General features: G+C 35.9%; 1 protein-coding gene and 1 pseudogene across 3 annotated transcripts; one reads left to right on the top strand and one right to left on the bottom strand.

Moving 5' to 3' along the window:
- Positions 1-3,788: 3,788 nt before the first annotated feature.
- LOC127540285 (butyrophilin subfamily 1 member A1-like) lies at positions 3,789-24,172 on the top strand. 3 transcript variants are annotated; one of them, XM_051964913.1, is made up of 5 exons: positions 3,799-4,052; positions 15,418-15,765; positions 19,884-20,165; positions 20,962-21,039; positions 22,724-24,172. In XM_051964913.1, the coding sequence occupies exons 1-5, from the start codon at positions 3,986-3,988 to the stop codon at positions 22,912-22,914; spliced, it is 966 nt and encodes a 321-aa protein (XP_051820873.1). In that variant the 5' UTR covers positions 3,799-3,985; the 3' UTR covers positions 22,915-24,172. The 3 variants fall into 3 exon arrangements, with proteins under 3 accessions (XP_051820874.1, XP_051820873.1, XP_051820872.1); XM_051964912.1 differs by having other exon boundaries at positions 3,806-4,052; positions 23,303-24,172; XM_051964914.1 differs by lacking the exons at positions 20,962-21,039; positions 22,724-24,172 and adding an exon at positions 20,718-20,927 and having other exon boundaries at positions 3,789-4,052.
- On the bottom strand, positions 14,228-15,422 carry LOC127540286 (60S ribosomal protein L27a-like; annotated as a pseudogene).
- Positions 24,173-24,439: the final 267 nt, after the last annotated feature.

Here is a 24,439-nt window from a genome sequence, read left to right as displayed (position 1 = left end):
TTTTCAATATTCACCCTTGTCAAGCCCTGTGTTCCAAATTTTTCCCTCTCCCTTTCTTTCTCCCCCTCCCCGGATAGCAAGTAATCCGATGCATATTAAACATATGCAATTCTTTTGTTTTATTTTCTTTGGTTTTCTTTGTTTCTTTCTTTCCTTCTTTCCTTTCTTCTTTCCTTCCTTCCTTCCTTCCTTTCTTCCTTCTTTCCTTCGGCAACTGGGGCTAAGTGACTTGCCTAGGATCACACAGCCAGGAAGTGTTAAGTGTTTGAGGACAAATTTGAATTCAGGTCCCCCTGACTTCAGAGCTGGTGCTCTATCTACTATACCAACTAGTTGCCCCATATGCAATTCTTTTATACACATTTTCCACAATTATTGTACTACACAAGATCAAAAAGAAAAATAAATGAGAAAGAAAACAACAACAAAAAACAAGCAAACACTAAAAAAGATGAAAATACTTGCTGTTATCTATATTCAGTCCCTACAGTACTCTCTCTAGGTGCAGATGGCTCTCTGTAGTACAAGTCTATTGAAACTGGCTTGAATCACTTTATTGTCAAAAAGAGCCATGTCCATCAGAGTTGATCATCACATAATCTTCTTGTTGCCGTGTACAATGTTCTCTTGGTTCTACTCACTTTACTTAGCATCAGTTCATGTAAGTCTCTCCAGGCTTTTCTGAAATTATCCTACTGATCATTTATTTCTTATAGAACAATAATATTCCATAACATTCATATACCACAACTTATTCAGCCATTGCCCAACTGATGGGCATCTATTCAGTTTCCAGTTCCTAGCCACTACAAAAAAGGCTGCTACAAACATTTTTACATATGTGGGTTTTTTCCCCTTTTTTATGATCTCTTTGGGATACACACCCAGTAGAGATACTACTGGAATAAAAGGGTATGCACAGTTTGATTGCTCTTTGGGCATAGTTCCAAATTGCTCTCCAGAATGATTGGATCAGTTCACAATTCACCAATAATTTATTAGTGTCTGAATTTTCCCATATCCCCTCCAATATTTATTATTATCTTTTCTGAAATCTTAGCCAATCTGAGAGGCATGCAGTGGTACTTCAGAGTTATCTTAATTTGCATTTCTCTGATCAATAGTGATTTATAGATTTTTTTTTCATATGACTAGAAATGGTTTTAATTTATCTGAAAATTGATGGTTCATATACTTTGTCCATTTATTAATTGGAGAATGGCTTGCATTATAAATTTGAGTCAATTCTCTATGTATTTTTGAAATGAGGCCTTTATCAGAACCCTTGTATATAAAAAATTTTTCCCAGTTTTCAGCTTTCCTTCTAATCTTGTCTGCATTGGTTTTGCTTGTATAAAAGCTTTTAATTTAATTTTAATTTAATATAATAAAAATTATCCAATAGCAAAGCTCATTCTTACCATGAGAGAGGCCATTCCCTTCCAACCCTCCTGTCCAGCTTTGTTTGTAGCCTGAGGCATGGGGAAGATGAGGAAGTCAGGATTGCCGATCTTGTGTTAGCAAAAGCTACAAGCAGGAAATGAACAAATTTTCATTTCCCCAACTTGTATCTTGGAAGCAAAATGTGCCCCCTAGATGCCAGTCTGTACCAGTTTTTTAAAACCAAGGCTCAAAATAGCCCCAGAGTGGGACTCATGATCTGGAGTTTCCTATAACTTTCATAATTTGTGAAAATTAAAATGCTCTCTTACAATTCTGTGCTGTCTTCCTTAGAGGTAGTCATAAAAACCTCTTATCAAGAATGGATCCAAAGCCTTTCTAAGTCATATAACTAAAGAAAGAGAGAATCAATTTACATTCTGCTGATTCTCTTTCCAAGAGCAGAGTCCAGTGTTCCTTATCATCACACAGCTAAAGAGAGCTCATAGGAGAGAAACTAACTGATGTACTATTGGACTATGTTTGGCCTCCCATTGATCATTACTTCTATTTATATTTAAAAATAGTGATTCATTCCAATCCAAATCAATTGGAAAAACATTTCTAGGGGCATAGGGAAGCAACAGATTTCTACTAGGTTTTAAATTTAACTCGACTCTGCCACTCCTGAATTTTTAGAGTACCTTTTTTCCCTAATAAGAATGGCTGGTGACAAGTAACTCTACTGAGATGGAAGGGCTATGGAGAGGAGAGGAAGGACCAAACATCCAAAGAGCACTGATTGTGTGCCAGCCTCTATGTTAAGCTCTTAATTTATCTTAAGGGATAATGAAATTATCTCATTTCATCCTCACAATATCCTTGCAAGGTAGGTGTTATTATTGTTCCCACTTTATTGTTGAGGAAACTGGGAAAACAGAGATTAAGTATCTTGTCTAGTGAGTTAGTATCTGAAATTGGGTTTAAATTCAACTTGCTGATTGGAAGTCAATTGCTCTATCCATCGTGTCACTTAGCTGCCTCTTTGGGCACTGATATGACAATTCAAGCCCTGAACTGTCTTCAATTGGAGTCCTCTATTGGTGTAATACTGTAAACCATAAAGATTACATGTCCATGAGAAGAGGTGAGGATCATTACTCTTCATGGAATAGATAATCTTATTTTCATAAATAAAGCCTTGTAAGCTGAGTTTTTGTAAGGTGAATTGGTGACTCTCTACAGAACTTTGTCAGATATTGAAATTTCTGAAAAGCATCTGAGTGGTGGTAAGAATGAGATATATGAGAAATCCCCAAAGTGCTCCTGGTCCTTTGTTGCTGATTGTGTTCTAGGAGGAGCAGGTAGGTGGTACACTGTACAGAATATCAGACTTGGAATCAGGAGGACCTGAATACAAGTCTAGTCTCAGGCAGGTACTAACTGTGATCTTGAGCAAGTCATTTGATCCTGTTTGCCTCAGTTTCTTGTCTGTAAAAGAACCAGAGCAGCAGCTAAGTACACAATAGATAGAGCACTGGCGCTGGAGTCAGGAAGCACTGAGCCTCAGATGCTTGACACTAGCTGTGTGAGCCTGGGCAAGTCACTTAGCCCTGATTTTTTCACCCAAAACAAACAAAAAAAAATGAACTGAAAAAAAAATCACAATCCACTCTATATCTTTGCCAAGAAAGCCCCAAATGGGATGATGAAGAATCAGACACGAGTAAAATGACTGAATAGCAACAGATTTTCCAGTCACAGTACTAATGTAAACAATAGAAACAAAAAGTGTTAGCTCTCAAAGAGGTTATATTCTTAATGGGGAAAAATAAGTCACCAAAAGCTGAGGGGAGGTGGGCACTCAGGGGTTTGTTGTCAATATCTGGAAAGTCAGCAGACTTGGGAGGGGAAAGGTTTGAGAGGGAAAGATTGGTTACTTTGGGTCTTTTCCCAAAATAGAGATTTCAGGAACAATTTATTTGTGGGAAAAGGGGCTGGCATGGCAGAGAGTGATTCCAGGTACTGTGATCTATTCCAGGATGAGATGGCAGTAGAGATATAGTGGCAAAGTCCAGGTCAGGAACAGATCTTCCCCTCTATTTAGGTACAACAATAATCCATTTTATTTACAGACTTCTCAAGTGCTTTCCAGACAAGACCAGGCAAACATTTTATAATTGAAGGTTGAAGTGGAAGAAGGACACCTTTACAGTTATAACATGGCTAAGTAGATAAAGCAGAGTATAGTTTTTCTCTTGAGAATAATGGTGAACTATACTTTTTTGAAGACAGGTTTATTTTTATCTTGCAGGGCAAAAGTCCAAGGTTATATCCGCAACTAGCTTTCTGTTTCATTTTGCTGTGGAGCTTATGGATGACATGTCTCAGGAGCCTGGTGGGTCTCCTCATGGGAACCAGATCTCTGAAGAGGAGGATTCTTTTCTAGTGAAGACTAATGGAGCCTCCAATTTTAAGAGGGAATTGAAGGAACCTCAGAGTTTATCGAGTCCATTTCCCTTTTCATTCAGATGAAGAAACTAACAGAAGTTAAATGAGTGGCCCATAGTCACAGCTACAGTGATTCTGAGGGGACCATATTGAGATGGAATGCTGCTTTCTTCTAGATTTGTCTTTTGTTCTCTTGGTCCTGCTTCCCTGGTCAGTCTCAGGTAAGTGGGAGATGTTGCAGAATTCATAGCCACCTTGCTGGTCCCTCCAGAGAGAGATTTCCTATATCTCTGGGCCTCTTTATAGCTTTTTTTCTGTTGTAACTCTCTCTTTCCACTTTTGCTTGGTGTTGGATGTTTTCTTAGAGAAAGAGGATTTGGGTGACTAAGGAACAATAATTGTGTTTAGTCACATTTGTTTCAGATTTTAATCAAGTCAATATCTCCATATCTTCATTAGATCCTGTCATGTTTGTAATTGCCCTCAACTGTGGGACTTCAAAGTGATTTTAAAATCTTAAATGAATCTTAAAATGAATGTTGAGGGTACATCGAAAGGGGTAACAAAGACATAAACAGATGTCTTGGGAGCTGCTTGGGGAAGCTGCTCCCTCCCTCTTTGCCTGGTTCATTTTAGTTGTGAAGATTGTTGCTAGTTTTTCAGTGCCCTCAATCAGGTTGAATAATCTTACAAGAAAAATGAGTTGATATTTTATTCTTGCCATCTTGGAGGTCCCCAAGAATACTGTAGTCATTTGTTTTGTGAAGTCTATAAAAAGAGATGAGGTTTTCCTTTGGAAGGTAAATTCCTGAGGGCAGGGATTATGTTTTTATATTTTTTTATCCCTAGATTTAGCATAATATCTGGCACATACTAAGTGCTTAGGAAATGTTTGCTGACTGACTCACTACTTATATAACTTTTCCTAAGGAGAGCCAGAATGTGGACACTACCTTTAACTTTAGCCCCCTTTCTCTTATCCTGCTGCACAGTATCCTGGAAGTCAATAATCAAAAATCAATCAAACTTTGCTTGCAGAGAACTAATTAGGAAAACTCTTAGTGCTGTTGTAGCCCTTAGACTCCTTTCCAGGGTCAATATTCCTCCTTCCCTAATGATCAAAGTTCTGTCAGACCATTCCATTCTCTCTTACATTTGAAATATCTGCCCTTTAGTCATAACAATTTAAGCACAGATCAGATCTTGGGAGTAATACTTGCAGCAATAATCTCATCTCTGTTTGTCTATTCCTCTTATTCCACAACCTCTTTGAAATAATTTATTTTGTACTTTTTATCACTGACTTTTTCTTTATCCTGGGCTCTTTTCACCTTTTTTCCCTTATTGAGGCTTTGCACAAATACTTTTCCTAGAATATGTGCTTTCCAGGCTAACCTATCTATCCAACAAAACAGCTCAAATTCTCCCTCATCCTTCAAGAATATTTCCCTAATTCTCTTTCTCTTAAGAATTAATTTTCCTAGCACTTTAGTTTATAATCTTTTAGTGCGCATCTATTATGGAACATTTTATAACTTTGTTGTTCCTGTATTTCTTTCTCATCTCCCAGCAATAATGTAAGATCTTTGGAGTTAGTGACAATTTGTTATATAGACACTGACATAATCTGTGTAGATGTAACAGTATTTTGCTTTATCACAAAAAGGCTTTTTCTTTCTTTTTTTTTATTAAAGTTTTTTATTTACAAAACATATGCTTGGGTAATTTTTCAACATTGACTTTTGCAAAACCTTCTGTTCCAAATTTTTCTCTCCTCCCTACTCCCTTCCCTAGCTGGCAGGTAGTCCAATACATGTTAAATATATTAAAATATATGTTAAATACAATATTTATCTGGACCCACACTTAACACCATATACCAAGATAAGATCGAAATGGGTCCATGACTTAGGCATAAAGAATGAGATTATAAATAAATTGGAGGAACATAGGATAGTTTATCTCTCAGACTTGTGGAGGAGAAAGAAATTTGTCACCAAAGATGAACTAGAGACTATTACCGATCACAAAATAGAAAATTTTGATTATATCAAATTAAAAAGCCTTTGTACAAACAAAACTAATGCTAACAAAATTAGAAGGGAAGCAACAAACTGGGAAATCATCTTCACAGTTAAAGGTTCTGATAAAGGTCTCATTTCCAAAATATATAGAGAACTGACTCAAATTTATAAGAAATCAAGCCATTCTCCAATTGATAAATGGTCAAAGGATATGAACAGACAATTTTCAGATGATGAAATTGAAACTATTACCACTCATATGAAAGAGTGTTCCAAATCATTATTGATCAGAGAAATGCAAATTAAGACAACTCTGAGATACCACTACACACCTGTCAGATTGGCTAAGATGACAGGAAAAAATAACGATGAATGTTGGAGGGGATGTGGGAAAACTGGGACACTGATGCATTGTTGGTGGAACTGTGAACGAATCCAACCATTCTGGAGAGCAATCCGGAATTATGCCCAAAAAGTTACCAAATTGTGCATACCCTTTGATCCAACAGTGTTTCTATTGGGCTTATATCCCAAAGAAATACTAAAGAAGGGAAAGGGACCTGTATGTGCCAAAATGTTTGTGGTAGCCCTGTTTGTAGTGGCTAGAAACTGGAAATTGAATGGCTGCCCATCAATTGGAGAATGGCTGGGTAAATTGTGGTATATGAATGTTATGGAATATTATTGCTCTATAAGAAATGACCAGCAGGATGAATACAGAGAGGCTTGGAGAGACTTACATGAACTGATGCTAAATGAAATGAGCAGAACCAGGAGATCACTTTACACTTTGACAACAATATTGTATGAGGATGTATTCTGATGGAAATGGATTTCTTTGACAAAGACTCAATTTCAATTGATAAATGATGGACAGAAGCAGCTACACCTAAAGAAAGAACACTGGGAAATGAATGTGAACTATTTGCATTTTTGTTTTTCTTTCAGAATTGTTTTTTACCTTCTGAATCCAATTCTCCCTGTGCAACAAGAGAACTGCTCGGTTCTGCACACATATATTGTATCGAGGATATACTGCAACATATTTAACATATATAGGACTGCTTGCCATCTAGGGGAGGGGGTGGAGGGAGGGAGGGGAAAAATCGGAACAGAAGCGAGTGCAAGGGATAATGTTGTAAAAAAAAAATTACCCTGGCATGGATTCTGTCAATATAAAGTTATTATAAAATAAAATAAAATATTAAACCCCCCCCCCCAAAATACAGTTATCTTGCTACACAAGAAAAATCAGATCAAGAAGGAAGAAAAAATACTGAGAGAAAACAAAATGCAAGCAAACAACAACAGAGAGAGTGAGAATGCTATGTTGTGGTCCACATTCAGTTCCCACAGTCCTCTCTCTGGGTGTAGATGGCTCTTTTCATCACTGAACAATTGGAATCACTTTGAATCTCTTATTATTGAAGAGAGGCACATTCATCAGAACTGATCACTGTATAATCTTGTGTACAGTGATTCCTTGGTTCTGCTCATTTCACCAGGCCTCTATGAAATCATTCTGCTGGTTGTTTCTTACAGAACAATAACATTCCATAACATTCATATACCACAACTTATTCAGTCATTCTCCAATTGATGGGCATTCACTCAGATTCCAGTTTCTTGCCACTACAAAAAGGGTTGCCACAAATATTTTTGCACTTGTGGGTCCATTTCCCTCCTTTAAGATCTCTTTGGGATATAAGCCCAGTAGAGACACTGCTGGATCAAAGGATAACTTTTGATTTGGTTTAACAATTTGGTAACTTTTTAAACATGGTTCCAAATTGCATAAAAATACTTTTAATAAGTATTGGTTATTGGATTTATTGATTGATCTTTGGTCATTTATCTGAATCTTTTAGGATTCAATTTCTAAAAGACTATTTTTTATTTTTTTAAATTTTAAAAAATTATAGCTTTTATTGACAGAACATATGCATGGGTAATTTATACAACATTGTCCCTTGTACTCACTTCTGTTCCAATTTTTCCCTTCCCTCCCTCCACTTTGTCCCCTAGATGGCAGGCAGTCTTCTACATGTTAAACATGTTAAAATATATCTTCAATACAATATATGTGTGCAGATTCATACAGTTCTCTTGTTACACAAGAAAAATTGGATTCTGAAGGTAAAAATAACCTGGGGAAAAAAACAAAAATGCAAATAGTCCACATTCATTTCCCAAAAAATCAATGTATTTTATTTTTAATTTGTGGAATAAAATGCTATGACATAGCATAATAAAAAAGATAATTGCACATGAAACTACAACTCTAGTTTGTGGAACTTTTTATTTCTTTTAAATATATTATGAAGTTTATGTAAGTTTTTTCCCTTTTTTTCTTTTCTCTCTCCCCTCACTCTAGATAGGGCTACCATTACATACCAACATCTATATATGTAAAATCATTTTATACATACTCTTATTTATTAGTTCTTTCTCTGGATACAGATATCATTTTTTTCATAAATTCTACGTAATTAATTTGGGTATTTGTAATAGTCAAAGTGACTTATTCATTGACAGTTGTTCTTAAAACAATCTTGTTCTGGATTCTCCTCTTATTGTGCCCATTATTTCATACAAACCTATTCCTGTTTTTGTTTTTTTTAAACCATTGAGCTTACCCTTTTTTCTAGTACACTAGTATTCCATCCCAAGCATATATCACAATTTGTTCAACTATTCCTCAATTGACAGGGATTCCCTGCAGTATCTAGTTCTTTGCTACTACAGAGTGAACTGTTATAATTATTTTTAAACAGAAGCATTCTTTTTAATTTTCCCCGATCATTTTTGGAAATAGACTCATTAATGATATATTTGGGTCAAAGAACATAGGTAGTTTAACAACTCTTTGGGTACAATTTCAGTTTATTCTCCAGTTGGTTAAATCAATTCACAATTCTACCAACAATGAATTAGTGTCCAAATTTTTCCATAACTCTTCTAACATTTGCCACTTTCAATCATTACAATCAATCTGGCAAGTGTAAGGTGACATCTCAAGGTTGTTTAAATTTATATTTCTCTAATAAATAATTTAGAACATGATTTTCATACGACAATAAATTGGCTCAAGTTCTTCATTGAAAGGCAGACTTGTAAGATTAATCTAGGTTCAGAATTTGCATTCAACAGGCATAGTCTTAACAGGGGTGGGTACAAGTTTATTACTGCTCAGAACCTTGATTTAAATAAGATATAAGGGAAGAGGAAATTCAAAGCATAAAAGTAATTCACAATTTACAGACACAATGGCCAGAATAAAGACAGTATAACAAACAAATAGAATTCAACATTCATCATCTCCACTCTGAGGATGCACCAACGTTTGAATTTCTTGACTGAGAGGACCCATGGTCACAGCTATTCAGAATCTCAAGTGGGAGCCATTTCTAGACAAGCTGTTCAGTGTTTTCTAGCCGAATCCTCAAAATCCCTTTTCACTAAGGGCTTTTATAGGCTGAGAACCAAGAAGGTACCTACGCTAAGTATTCTCATTTGATATATGACTCTTGAGATGGAACAGTCTACTCATGTACAGGATGCTCCATCACAAGAAGCCCACCAAAGAGAATATTTGTTCATTGCTTTAGGAGCCTTATTTTTACTCCAGGGCTAGCCAGGTTTCTGGGGTAAACACAGTCCTGCAATAAAGAATACTTATTCCTTAAGGCACCAGAAGGATGGCTGACCCTTCTTGTGTGCTTCCTGAGGTCCTATCAGATATATGCAAACATGTTCTAATGTTTTCAGCAAACAAATTTACACAAAGGAATGCCTGAGACTCACTGAGATTACTCACTAGGATTCTTTACAACTGTTCATATGCTTTAACCATTTATTAATTGGAGAATGATTCATATTCTTATAAATTTTACAGTTCTTTATATTTGAGATAGGAGACCTTTATCTGAGAATCTGTGAAAATTTCCCCCAATTTTCTGCTTTCCTTCCAGTCTTGCTTTTTTGTACAAGCCCCTTTTAATTTAATAAAATTTAAACAATCCATTTTAATATCTCATTCTACTCTCTATCTCTTCTTTTTTCATACATTGTTCATCTACAATCTAAGAACTGATATGTTTCATGTTCTTCAAATTTTCTTATAATATCTCTTTATATCTACATCATTATGAGTAATAAATAAGGTGAAGGTCTTATAGGAATGTATGAATTCTTTTTCTATATTTTATTATTTCTGTGTCTCCCCTATGACCTGTATAATATGTGCAGGCTTATATCTACTTGAGCTTTGGCCAGCTAGAAACATATTTACTTAACCTGAGCTAATGACATTTATTGGTATTTGAGATTTATCGATATTTAGTCTATTAGCTGGACCACTATCTGCTTGATTAAGGCTGAAGGCCTGACTTTCTGTTTCCCTGAAATCAGAAGATTTCAGGGAAACAGAAACCTTCCATTTCAATCTCCCCAAATAGCAACAATCAATTAGATGCCTCCCCCTCTCCTTCTCAATGCTCTCTTACTGGTGATGTAATTTCTAGTATAAAAGCTATGTTTCTTTACTACTTCTTTAGCCTTCCTACCTCGAGTTTTCTCTTTCTTATCTTGCGATGGGATGGCTCATCCTCCGGAGATTTTCAATAAACAACTTTTCTGCCTTCTACTGAGGGATCTCTGAGTAATCATCTTCTACATTCGTCACAGTCATGTATTCATATTTACTTTATTTTGATAAATGTTAAAAGATGTTGATCTATGCCCAGTGTCTACTATACTGCTTTTCAGTCTTCCCAATAATTTTTTTTAACCAAATAATGAATTTTTATCCCAACATTTTAGGTTTTTACACTTGACAAATACAAGGTTACTGGATTTGTTTGCTGTATAAATTATATGTCTACAGTGTTTCATTGATCTACCTTTCTATTTCTTAGCAAACAACAGATCATTTTGATACTTACCTGGTATTGCTTTATATTCTTTGATCAAGAAGTGTCTCTACTGGGGTCTGTATCCCAAAGAGATTATAAAAGAGGGAACAGGCCCCACATGTGCAAAAATGTTTGCAGCAAGACTTTTTATAGTGGCAAAAAACTGGAAATTGATATTCATTAGTTGGGAAATGATTGAAGAAGTTATGGTATATGAATGCAATGGAATATTATTGTTTTGTAAGAAATGAGCAGGGTGATTTCACAAAAGTGTGGAAAAACTTACATGAACTGATGCTAAGTGAAGTATTTAGACAGAAGATTATGTGATGGTCAATTATAATGGACTTGACTCTTTTCAATAATGAGATAATTCAAGAAAATTCCAATAGACTTGGGATGGAAAGTGCCATCTGCATTCAGAGAGAGAACTGGGGAGACTGACTCTATATTAAAGCATAATATTTTCACCTTTTTATTTTTTGTGGTATTGCTTGTGTGCTTGATTTTTTTCTTGTTTTTTTTTTCTTTTTTGATCTGATTTTTCTTACTCAGCATGATTAGTATGGAAATATGCTTAGAAAAATTGCACATGTTTAATATATATCAGGATGCTTCCTGTCTGGGGAGGGAGCAAGAGAAAAAGGGAGGCAGAAAAATTGGAATACAAGGTTTTGCAGAGATTGATTTTGTAAAATATCTTTGCATGTATTTGTAAAAATAAAATATGATTGATAATAAAAATATAATTACTACCTTAAGATCTGTACTGCTAACCCTCCTTCCTTTACTTACTTCCCTCTCCCCCCCACCCCTCCATTATCTCCTTTGGTATTGACTTCTTGTTCATCCAGACAAATTTTGTTATTGGTTTTTCTAAGTTAGCAAAACAATTTTTTGGTAATTTCATTTAGGTAAAATTGTCATTTTTATTATATTTGGCCTGCCAGCTATGAGCTATTAATGTTTCTTCAATTAATTAAATCTGTTTTTATTTGTACGAATATTTTACAAAATATTTTTCTTTATATAATTCCTGAGATTGTTTTGTTAAGTATACTTCTAGATACTTCTATTATACTGTATACAGTTTTTTAAGTGGAAGATTTCTTATTGTCTTTCTTTGCAGGACTTGGGAATTTTGATAATTTGTGTGGATTTACTTTGCTAAAATTATTCACTGTTTCTACTAACTTTTGAGTTGTCTGAGATTTTCTAACTGTATCATCATATCATCTAGAATTTTAATACAGTGTTAAATATTAATGTTAATGGGCATCCTTATTTTACACTTGATCTTACAAAGAAGACTTCTAGTTTATTCCCATTATAATTAACCCTCCTCTCCTTCCCTCCCTTCCTCCCTCCCTTCCTCTCTCCCTTCCTCCCTCCCTTCCTCTCTCCCTTCCTACCTCCCTTCCTTCTTCCCTTCCTCTCTCCTTCCTCCCTCCCTTCCTCTCTCCCTTCCTACCTCCCTTCCTTCTTCCCTTCCTCTCTCCCTTTCTCCTTCCCTTCCTCCCTCCTTTTCCTCCTTCTCTTTCTCCCTCCCTCCCTCCTTTTCCTCCCTCCGCTTTCTGAAATATAATTTTCCAAGAAATATTTTTTATTCTAGAAGCTGCTAGATCTTGTAAAAACCTGAATCTCTGTAGTTCTGCAGTATTTAAATTGTTTTTTCTTGTTATTTACAACATTTTCTCTTTATTTTGAATTTTGAAACCCGGATATAATATTCCTGTAAGTTTTCCTTTGGGATCTCTTTTAGGGAGTGAATGATACATTCCCCCCCCCCCCATTTCTACTTTGCCCACTTCTTCTAGAAATTCAGGACAATTTTTCCTTAATATTTTATTGTAATAATTTTAAAAATCATAACTTTCAGGTATCAGACAGTTCTTATATTGCCTCTTCTCAAGCTATTCTCAAGATCAGTTATTTTCTAATGGGGTTTTTCAGATTTGCTTCTATTTTTTTCTAGTTTCATTATTTTTTGATGTCTTATAATACCATTCAATTTTTCTTGCCTACCTTTAGTTTTCAAGGAGTTATTTTCTTCCTTAAAATGTTAGACCTCTTTTTCCAATTGGTTAATTTTCTTTTCATAATTTTCTTGGATTGCCTTTTTCCTCCTATTTTTGGGTCGATTTCTATTATTTGATTTTGAATTCTTTTAAAATTCTTTCAGGGATTCTATTTGGTCTGGTGAACATTTGACATTACTTTTTGGATTAGGAGTGGATTTTTTTTTTTACATCATTAATCTTCCTCTGAATATCCACTCAGATCTTCTTTTACACAATACCTTCTATGACAAGGTTCTTTTTTCCTTTGCGTATTCATTTTATTTTTATTTTCAGTAGCTTATTATTGTAATTAAGTTTCAATTCTGAGGTGTGGGTAGTGTTGCCCCATGTTTTGGGTCCTCCTTACTATTATTTTCTGAAACTGGCATTCAACCTCAGGGATCCCCCTTTTCCCTTAAGCCAGACTTAGGAACTTCAACCCCACTCCTCCTCCTCTGCTGTCCTAAAAATGTTCTTGCTCTCCCTGGCATCATACTCACTGTGAGAGCATGTGCTCACTCTGCTACATCCACAGCCCAGGATCTCATCAGTACTGCTAGAGGAGGGAACAATTTTGGCAAAACCAAAAAATATCAACACTTTCTGATAGTACTTTTTTCTTCCACATTCACAGTCTCCCACATCCTTAATTCTCTAGGAACAATCTTTTTTTTAAATTAAATCTTTTTAGTTTCAAAATACGTACATGGATAATCTTCAACATTCACCCTTACAAAATCTTGTGTTCTATTTTTTTTCCTCCTTCCCCCTATCCCTTTCCCTAGAAGGCAAATAATTCAATATATGTTAAATGTGCAATTCTTCTATACATATTTCCTCAATTATCTTGCTGCACAAGAAAAATCAGCTTAAAAAGGAAAAAAATGAGAAAGAAAACAAAATTCAAGCAAACAACAACAGAGTGAAAAATAGTATGCTATGGTCCACACTCAGTTTTAGAAACAATTTTCATCACCATATTTTAATCCATTCAGTTTTGTCTTATACTTTTCTTTTAACCTATTTTTTCATTGTGTATATAGCATTGTGGTACTATTTATTTCATTTTAAATCAGTTCAGAAAATTCTTCTCATATTTTTCTGAATATTTATTATTCACTGTTTTAACAGAGTTATATTTAATTTCAGTCATATTGATAGGTATGATTTTGTTTTCATTTCTTTGCTACACACAGTATGTAAGTATGGATATTTTAGTACTTTTGGTACCAGTTTTTCTATCTTTGACTTTATTGTGATGTGAGCCTAGCAGTGGAATCTTTGGGTCAAAGGTTAAGGATGGTCTAATCACATTTGGTTATAATTCCAAATTGTCTTCTAGAATTGTTGGAGCAGTTCTCATTTGTGTCATTAGTTTTTCCTGAAGCCCCTTTAATTTTATTTCCATCTTTTGTCACCTTTGTGAGTTTTCTGAGTGTGAGGTAAAACTTGATAGTTGTTTTGGTTGGTATTTATTTTATTATTAATGATTTGAAGCTAATCTTAAATCAATAGTTAAAAGTTTGAAATTCTTTGGGACCTTTCCTTTCCTCACCTCCCAAGACTTATTCCCTAAGCCTTTGGTTTTCATCTTGTATATTTTTATAAATTCATCACATGTCTTAACATTAGAACCAAATCAGAGATAATTTATCCAGTATTTCCTCCTCTTTTTATGTTTTAACTCCTAGCCTTTATTGTGTATATGTTCATGATAATTTTTATCTGCTTGATTTTAGACAAAGAGTTCCCATCAATCTTGGTCCTCTGTTTCTTTCCCTGAGAAAAGTGAGATGGGGCGTTCACCATTGTTAGGCAGCTGAATCAGAAGATAGAAAACTACATCTTAGACACAATGTGGGGAGTGATTATTGTGTAGGATAGGGAGTTTGACTCCCATTGAAAGGGAGTTTCTGAGTTTCCTTCAGATGATAATATTCTGTTCTTTATCAAATGAGGGCTTGGACTGGATTGTTTTTAATATGTATTTTTTCCAGATCTATCTCTCTCTTTTTTGGCAAAGTCTAGGACGTTTAATAAAGGCATTTATTTTATTTGATAACATTGCATTTTTGTGACACTAGAATGCAAACTCCACCCTTAATATTTTCCTTTTCTCTTCTACTGAAGAACTTTGCTTTCATGGTGACTGGCTGCTCGGAGAATTTCCCTTTTCCCAGGATTTTGTAGTAATCTGAGCAAACATCATCAATGATAGGAGCAAGCCTTTCCTTGCTTTTGGCAGCATTAATCCTGGTCTGTTCACTGACCAGCATCCACAAGGTTGACAGTTGGGCAGTAGCTTTGCTTCTTTTTCAAGTGGTAGTACCTCATACCCACTTTCCCAAAGTAGCCTGGGTGATAGTTGTCCAAGTTGATCCAGTGATGGTGCAGCCTTCCGGCATTGCCATGGCCTCTGGAGTGCTTCCAGTACTTGTGGACCCATGGCAGTGGCTGATGTGCCCATGGAGCTTCCATGTCTTCCTTAGTTGGGATGGCATATTAGAAGCCACTGCAAAACAGAAAAGCTTCAGATTTATATCTTGAATTAACTTTGTATTTACTCCTGACTCTGTCTATATTTTCGAGGGAAATTCATTGTGATGGGACCACAACAACCAATCATTGCCTTGGTGGGCGAAGAGGCCATATTCCCATGTCAACTTTCTCCCCAGACTGATGCCAAGTATATGGATGTGAAGTGGTTTAATGACCAGAATGGATATCTGGTACATCGCTATAAATATAATCAGGATTATCTGAAACATCAACACCAAGAATATGAAAGGAGGACAGAATTTCTTCGAGATGACATCTCCAATGGGAGTGTGGCCTTGAAGCTTCATCATATTCGTCTCTCTGATGAAGGGAAATATCGGTGTTTCTTTGAAAGTTCTTATGCTTATGGGGAAGCAGAATTCCAAGTGCACGTGGCAGGTGAGTTTGTGCCAAGTGTCTTGGCCCTATGAGGGGTTGGGGATGGCTGAGTAGAGGAACAATCATGGTGTTTGTCTGAGGGGAACATACAGAGTGCTAAACAGCATGCAAGAGGAACAAAACTAGGCAGGATGGGCTTAATCTAAAGTTATTTTGATCAGAGGCAGACTGATTGAACTGAAGTGTCTAAAGGACTAATGGGAAGATGAAGTTCAAGAATTAGGAAAGTAAGAGCAGTTGAAAGTAGACACAAGCAGATGAAGTATAGTAAGTAATTGGGGCAATTCAAACCTGGCACATGAGCATAAGCAGAGAACATTTCTGAGGAAGCAACGAGAAGGAGATCATGATGAGATTGTGAGATCCAGTAGTCATTGGAATGACACTTAAGCAAATGTAAAGGCTTTAGGTAATAGTTTTGTTCACAGTAGTGTGTGTTGTCCAATTTGACATCATTTGCACTGAGAGAAGCATTTTCAAACACTCATGAAAACAAAATAGAATAAACTCTTAGACTGAAGTTATGTAGACCTTCATATTTAAGTATGTCATGAAAGACTCAGAACTAAAAGGGACCTCAAAAATCATCTAATCGTAATCTAGACAGAAATCCTCTCTATAATATTTCTAACAGTCAGCTAGCCTCTTTTGGAGAAACTTTCCAAAGAAATTAAGCTCATTGCCTCTTGAGGCAGTCCATCCAGCATTTGAACAGTTCTTATTACAAGAAGGAATACTTGCAATTTCCCCCTGAACTTTCCATTCATTGTTTCTACTTCTCTTCTTTGGGATCAATCAGAATAAAACCAATTCCTCTTCTACTTCATAACCTTTCAAATACCTAAATCTGATTTTATCCTCATCTTCTCTTTTCTTCTCCTGTTCTTTTAATGAAAACATCCTCACAAGGCATGGAACCCAGTTCATTCCCCAGACTAGTTATTCTTCTTTGAACACGTCCTCATTTGTTAATGTCTTTTTCAAGTATGATGAAGTAAGCAGAGTCAAGAAAACAGAGTTAAGGAAGTATTAGCTAGTTAAATGCCCTGGGCATTCCTCTCTACACAATTTTAAAGTAATGTGTCAAATCAGCTTCTAAGATAGCACAACTAACAAAAAGTTGAGGTGAGATATTTTTCCTTCCAGGACAACTTATCGGGTCAGAAGCTGAGGTCTGTGGCCCTTATTATGGGGGCTGATTTGGAGCATGACACTCACACCAAGATAGGGTTTTAGAAGAAGTAGTAGTCATAATTAGTAGCAGCAAGAGCAATAATGAAAACTCTCACTACCCAGAGATGGAAAGGAAGTGAACACTTGTTCAGAATGATAATCCAGGAGATCCCTATTATAGCATTTGGCATAGGTCCAGACACAATTTAGCAGTTCCATTGCCTATTAACCATTTTTGGGTTATAGTTCCAGCACACAAAGAAGAGCTTGAAGTAAAAACTTTTAGAATCTTAGCTTTAAGACAGAAAGGAGCACTTGTAGTCCCAAGGGAACAGGATGTATAGCTCCTAGTCATAATTCCAATAAAAAAAGGAGAATCCTTAGACAGTAGGGACTCTCCTTGTATAAGGACCAGTGTGCAGATCAGGAGAACAGAGATCTCACCTCTCTCTGGATCATACCACCTTGGAAGCATCCAAAGTGTATAAGTACATAGAACCAGCTGTTAAAATTGTAAGGTGAAAAAGTCTGAAGCTTAGCAAAATAACTGCTTACTCAATCCCCAAGGTGAGCTGAGCAGAGCCCAACTCTTACATGAACTACAAAGACAGGAAATAGGTTGTAAAAATGAGCAAACAACAAAAAAGAAATCTGACCATAAAAAGCTACTGTGGTAATAGTGAAGGTCAAAACAAAAACTAAAAAGTAGAAAATGACAAAAACACATACATGTAAAATCTTAAAGAAAAACAGAGATAGGACACATTTCCAATAATTTCTAAAGTAAAGTGATTAAAAACAAACAAAAAGATTTTAAAAATCAAATAAGAGAAGCAGGGGCAAAATCAAGGAGATGAGAGCAATGTCAGAAAATTGTACATAAAGAATTAAAAGCTTGGAAAAAGAGGAATTAAAAAAATTGATGAAAAGAACTCCTTAAACAACCGAACCAGTCAAGTAGAAAAAGAGATAAAGACTCACTGAAGAAAATCTTTCAAAAAGGAAGAATTGTTTAAATGACTCCATGAGACATTAAGAAACAATAAAGCAAAGTGAAAAGAATGGGGAAAAAGATGAAAAAAACTAAAATATCTCATTAAAAAAAAACAATTGATGGAGAAAATAGATAGAGGATAGTTTTTAAACTATCTGAAATCCACAATAAAAAAAATCCAAGATACACACACACACACACACACACACACACACACACAAATTATAGCTTTTTACTGACAGAACATATGCATAGGTAATTTTTTTTTATAACATTGTCCTTTGTATTCACTTCTGTTCTGACTTTTCCCTTTCCTCCCCCACTCCCTCATCTAGATGGCAGGCAGTCTTATATATGTTAAATATGTCAACACATGTAGATACAATGTATGTGTGCAGATCCATACAATTCCAAGATATCATATTTTAAGGAATTATCAAGGATATCTACTCATGTATCTGAGAATAAGAAGATAAAATAGAAATGGAAAAAATCCACCAATTTTATTCTGAATAAAATATGAAAATGAAACTTCCAAGAATATTATAACTAAATTCCAGAGCTCTGAGATCAAGGAGAAAATATTGCAAGCAGCTAGAAAGAACTAATTCAAATACAATGAAACCACAGTCAGGATCACACAAAATTTGGTGGCTTCCACATTAAAATGGATGGTGAGACTGGAATATACTAGAAGACAAAAAAACTAGGACTACAATCAAGAATGTCCCAGGATAGTAATCAAGAAAACCTAGCAAAATAGAATATAATCCTTCAGAAGAAAAGTAGATATTCAATGAAATAAAGGACTTTCAAAAAATCAGATGAAAAATCAGAACTGAATAAAATTTTGATCTTCAAATACAAGACTTGGGAAACATAAAAAAATTCACTGGAAAAAGAAATCATAAGGGATCAATAAGGTTAAGCTGTTCATATTCCAAAATGAGAAGATGAAATATATAACCTCCAAGATCTTTATCTTAATTAGGACAGTTAGCAGTCTGTTTAGACTGAGGGCATGAATATGATTCTAATATGTTGTCATGATATAAAAAAGGGATGGATAAGAAAGGGATTTACTGGGAAAGGGGGAAAGGAGAGAAAATGGGGGAAATTATATCATATAAAAGAGGCATTAAAGAAAGTTTTTATCATGGAGGGGAAAATAAGTGGATGGGAGAAACAGACAGTGCTTCATACTGACTCACCTACACTAGTTCAAAGAGGGAAGATAATATGTACACAGTTATTTGGGAATAGAAATTCATTTATCTAACACGAAAAGAGAAATGGGATAAGAGAATGGAAAGGGGTGAGAAGAGGGAGGACAGATTAAGAGAGGCAGTGGTCAGAGACAAAACAGACTTTTGAGAAAGGACAGAGCAAAAAGTCAAAAAAGAAAGGAAGAAAAAGAATAATGAATTGAAGAAAATAGGATAGAAAAAATTACAAAATTAATAATCATGATTAGGAATGTGAATGAAATGAATTCCCCCTGAAAACAGAAGCAATAGAAAAATGCATTAATGTAGAAATGTTTTGATGACTTCATATGTATTGTGCATATCATATTGTTTGACATCTTAATGGGTGGCAGAAGGGCTGGAGAGAAGGAAAGAATTTGGAAATAAAAATTTAAAAATGGGTGTTAAAATATTTTTTTAAAGTGGTATAATTAAACAAAAGATAGGATCTGAGTAGGAGTTGATAACAGCAGAATGATCACTTGCTCTGTTGTGGTTGTTTAGTTTCAGTCGTGTCCAATTCTTGCCAAGAAAACCCCAATTGGAAATACATATTGTTATCCCAGACACAGAGACATATTGTGTGTTTTTCTCATTTGATGCTTTCCCAATAATATTTGATAGCCATAATAAGGAGAAATAAGATAAAAACCCCTCTTAATTTCTAGAAGATCTTACTTTTTTTGTGTTGTTTCCTTTCCTAGCCAAAGGCTCTGCTCCTCACATATACATCCAGGATAATGGAAATAAAAGTCGTAGGGTGATATGCACATCTACAGGATGGTACCCAGAGCCTGAAGTTCAATGGGAAAAAAACCAGGAAAAATTATCATCACAAGACACTACGATCAAGAGGAAAGAAAATGGCTTATTTTCTGTTGAAACATCAATCACAGTTTTCACCAATTCCACAGCGAATGTTTCTTGTTTCATTTGGAACCCTCGCCTCGGACAAAAGTTGGAAGGAGCAAATGTTTTTCTGTCAGGTTAGTTCCCTCCCTGAACACTAAGCACAACTATGTCAACAGGCAGATTAGACTTTTTCATATAAAGGACAAGGGAAAAATTCAGTTTTCCAAATATTTCTTCCATTTATGTGCTATAATGTTCCAAATTCTGTCTTTGACTCATAGGATTTCAGTTATACATAGAATTTTAGAAATCATGCAATATAACCCTCTCATTTTAAATATGAAGAGACTGAGATCAAGACTAGTAAAATTACTGCATTGGACTATAAACATGTATTAAATTCCTCCTATGTTCCAGGCATTGTGCTAAGTTCTAAGGAATATGAAGAAAAGAAAAAACGGCAACAACCAAATCAAACCAAAAAAACCCCAGTCTTTATTCTCATGAACCCACAGATTAATGGGGTGGGGAGGCAACATATACATATCTGAGCACAAACATTACACATGCTCAATAAAGTGGAGATAAGTACATATAGAAGCAGTACATGATGAGGGTTTTGTTGATATCCTCCTGTGTAGGGAATTTCTCTCTTCCTGCTACCATTTCTTACCCTGTCATCTCAGGTGATATGAAGGATGGAGAGTTCCTGTGATCACGAGCCTTAGACCTTCCATCTCCTGCTGGATGCAGTTTGTTCATTGAAGGAAACAACAAGGGGCCTGCAATCATTCATATTTCCCAAAGAACACCCTCCTGTCCCAAAGAAAAGACTTCCATCTGTATCAGTACAAGAGAATAGTCCAATCTCCCAGCTAGTATTTGGAGAACCTTTGGTACAAAGAGCAACAATCTACTCTTTGTTTGCAGGTTCACAACATCTATCCTTTGAGGCAAGAGGAATGGAAAAATTGGTGGTAAATGGGACAACCTTCTCTGGGTGTGCAGGTTTGTTCTTTCTTCATCCTTGCCTAATCTTGCTTAATTACCTTTCTGAGGGAAGATGAGTAGTGAATCAGGGTCAGCCATCTTTTCATTTGACTATGTCCCTTTCGTTTGATGCTGCCCTTGTCTCTAGCCCCAATATCCAACTTCTGTTTTGGAAGAATGGTGCCTTCTACTCAGTAATGAATATTTTCACACTTAGTCATGTCTTTCACATTTTAGTTCTTGTGAACCTCTATAGGTCATCTTCCAAACCTCACCTCAGCCTTATAAGTCAAGTCCTTATTACTAACTCAATCAACCCTCCCACTCCAATTTTTAATCAAACTACCCAGCCCTTCCATTCTGCCTTCTGGAATGCCGTAGGCAACAATCTTCTCTTCATCCTAAATCTTTTCTTCTACCATTCACTCTGTTTACTAGATGTTATTGAAACTTAACTGCCTCTGGATTACATAGTTTACCTTGCATTTTCCTTGTTGCACATCACTGCTTCCAGGCTTCTCCTCTATCTCCTTCTCCCAATAACCTTTCTTTTTTTGGAGTTTCATGCTATTAATATTTACAACACACTCCAGTTCCTTGGAAGTCTGCAGAAAACATCCAAGTCATCCCTCTCCTTTCCACAATGAATTTGGCACATGGTTCACCATTTTTTCTCCTTATCAATTCCTACCTTCATAGTAGGAAATTTCAACATAATATTGGGATAGGAGGATTTATTAAATTTACATTTTAATAACTGAATTTCAACAAAATCAATTTTCCTTATAATTCTTTGCATCTTATTTTATGCTTCTAAAAACACAATTTTGAAAAATGATCCATAGGCTTCACTGGCCTTCCAAAAGGATACAGGACACACAAAAGATTAAGAACCCTTGTTCTGAGGAGAAGAGAGAGAGACACCCATTTTGATGATGGTACTCCTCTAAGGGTTTTTTTTTTTTTAAAGAATTCAAGCAAAAGAACATTTGTAGTGCAGGGCAGATATATCTGGGCATCCAAGACCACTAGTGCTATGATGCCTGATTATGATGCATGTCCTATTTCTCTTTTTATTCTATCTCAATTTAGCCCAGTGAACATTTCACTGCTTCTTACACTGAAAAATTTTATATCTGAAGGGCTACCCTTCCATACATGGGCAGTTACTGAGACTCTTTTCCTTTTTGACTGGTTGCAATCCAAGCATTTATTAAATGGTTTCTGTGTTTCAATCCCAAACATTGGGATACAAAGAAAGGCAAAAGACAATACACATTATCAAGCATCTCATAGTAACAGAATTAGGTGGAAATGGTTTCTATTTGGATGACAAAGGAGACTTCCTCTTTTGAGCATTAGCCATACAACCTCTATTCCTGGCCCCTTAGGCTGCCTTCCCTGCTGTGCTAACATCTAGATCAGAAAAGAGTCTGCTTGAGCTCAGAAAGTCCTTTGACCAGAACAATCAACAGAAAATCAGGGACCATTCACTGGGGACATTTGGGAGTTAGGAGTTGTAAGCACTAGTTCTGCAACTGCCTAGTAAATCACCAAACTGATCTAAGATTTAATTTTCTTCTCTGTAAAATGAAGGGATTTCACTATTTTTGTATAATTGCCAAATTTTTCACTTACTGCTTACTAAAGACCCCTGCTACACCTGACTATGTTATATAACTCTATGATTTGAATTTTTTAGATGCCTTGGGTCCAAATGGCATTCCTTGGAAGGAGATATGTATTGTGACTGTGGTCCTGGCAGTCATTGAGCTTGTTATGTTTATTGTGATCCTGATGCGTAAAAAAAAAGGCAAAGATAAAGATCTGTGCAATGTGGATTCTTTCAGCAGAAGCGGAACACAGATGCTGGAACAGAGAATGCTCCAATGAGGGCACTCCCCACTTCTCCTGTCAATTTAGGCTGGTTCCCTTGAGGCAAGTTAGGGTATTAAAGAATTGCTGAGATTATTGAGAGGTCAAGGGCCTTTGTCAGGGCCACACAACAGTTATATGGCAAAAGCAACTCATTTGTTCTCATTCCTTCCCTGTTGTGATCTAGTTCAGATGGATCTGAATTGATCCCTGTTCGGGTGCCAAATTGTGGTGAGCTTTTTCTTCTCAAAGCGCAGCCAGGTGATCAAAGTTCAGATCTTTTATTATCTCCAATATAGCCCGGTTAGCTTAGAGGCCTATCTCTCTGCTTGGTTCCAAGAGCTCTCTCTGAATGTTGCCAAATCCAAAGGTCTGGTCCTTCAGCCTCTGCCTCTGCTTTCTTCAGCCTCCAGCCAGCTCCAATCTTCATGTCATTCCGGTGAAATCTCGACTTGTAGCGTCTTCACTCTGAAGAACCTTTCGTCTGCCACCAGCCAGCCAAGAGGAAAAACTGTATTCTGTCTTGCCTTGTCTCGGAGAGAGGGCTTCTGGCGTAACTCCACTGAAATCCCGACTTGTAGCATCTTCACTCTGAATAACCTCTTCGACTGGCCCATTGGCCTATTTATGCTCCTTCCAGAGAGAGGGATTATGGGTTTTCTCCCATAGTGCTCTCTGGCCCAACGAGCTTCAAGGGAGGTGTGAACTCATTGAACTCCAATGAGTAAAGGTGTGAACACAAGCCTTGTATTAATTAGTTTTACTTAGTACCTTGTTTCAGGTTCTGCCCAAAACATCTTCTTGTAAGATTAGATCAACTCTAATTAGTTAGCAGTTAGTAAGGATTCCAACACTTCCCCACTCTGGAATTATCTTTTGTTAAGAGAAAAGCCATGCTGTGTATTCCCTCCTTTGCCAATTTCACATATGGTGGACTTTTAGAATTCCTAAAGCACAAGTAATACCATGTCAACATCCTGCCCCAACTTCCAGTGGATCGGTATTAAGTCTAGGATGAAATGTCAACTCTCCACTCTGACATCTAAAAGACAAGAGCTTGGCTACAATGTCTTTGGTTGTTATATTAAATATGATTCCTCTCTCTGCATATTATATGTAATATAATGTATATATATATGTATTTGTGTGTATGTATATATGTGTGTAAATATGTCTATATATCTACACACATTTGTGTCTATATAAATTTAGATGTGGGTATTTGTGTATATGTGCATACATATAGACAAATAAATGTTTTCATTCTACATGTTCATTATATGTATTTTGTGTGTTTATGCTATGGATACATGATGTATGTATGTACGTGTGTATATATATACATACACACACATATATATACACACACATATATATGTGTGTGTGTGTATATATATATGTGTATATATATATGTATATATATATACATATATATATACACATTTTATATAAAGTCAAAGAAAAACAAAAATGCAAGCAGTTTATATTCATTTCCCAGTGTTCTTTCTTTGGGTGTAGCTGCTTCTGTCCTTCCTTGATCAAC

This window comes from Antechinus flavipes, chromosome 6, assembly GCF_016432865.1.
Source record: "Antechinus flavipes isolate AdamAnt ecotype Samford, QLD, Australia chromosome 6, AdamAnt_v2, whole genome shotgun sequence".
Lineage (NCBI taxonomy): Eukaryota > Metazoa > Chordata > Mammalia > Dasyuromorphia > Dasyuridae > Antechinus > Antechinus flavipes.
The sequence above is the reverse complement of the archived record's forward strand: the minus strand, read 5'-3'. Positions and strand labels throughout refer to the sequence as shown.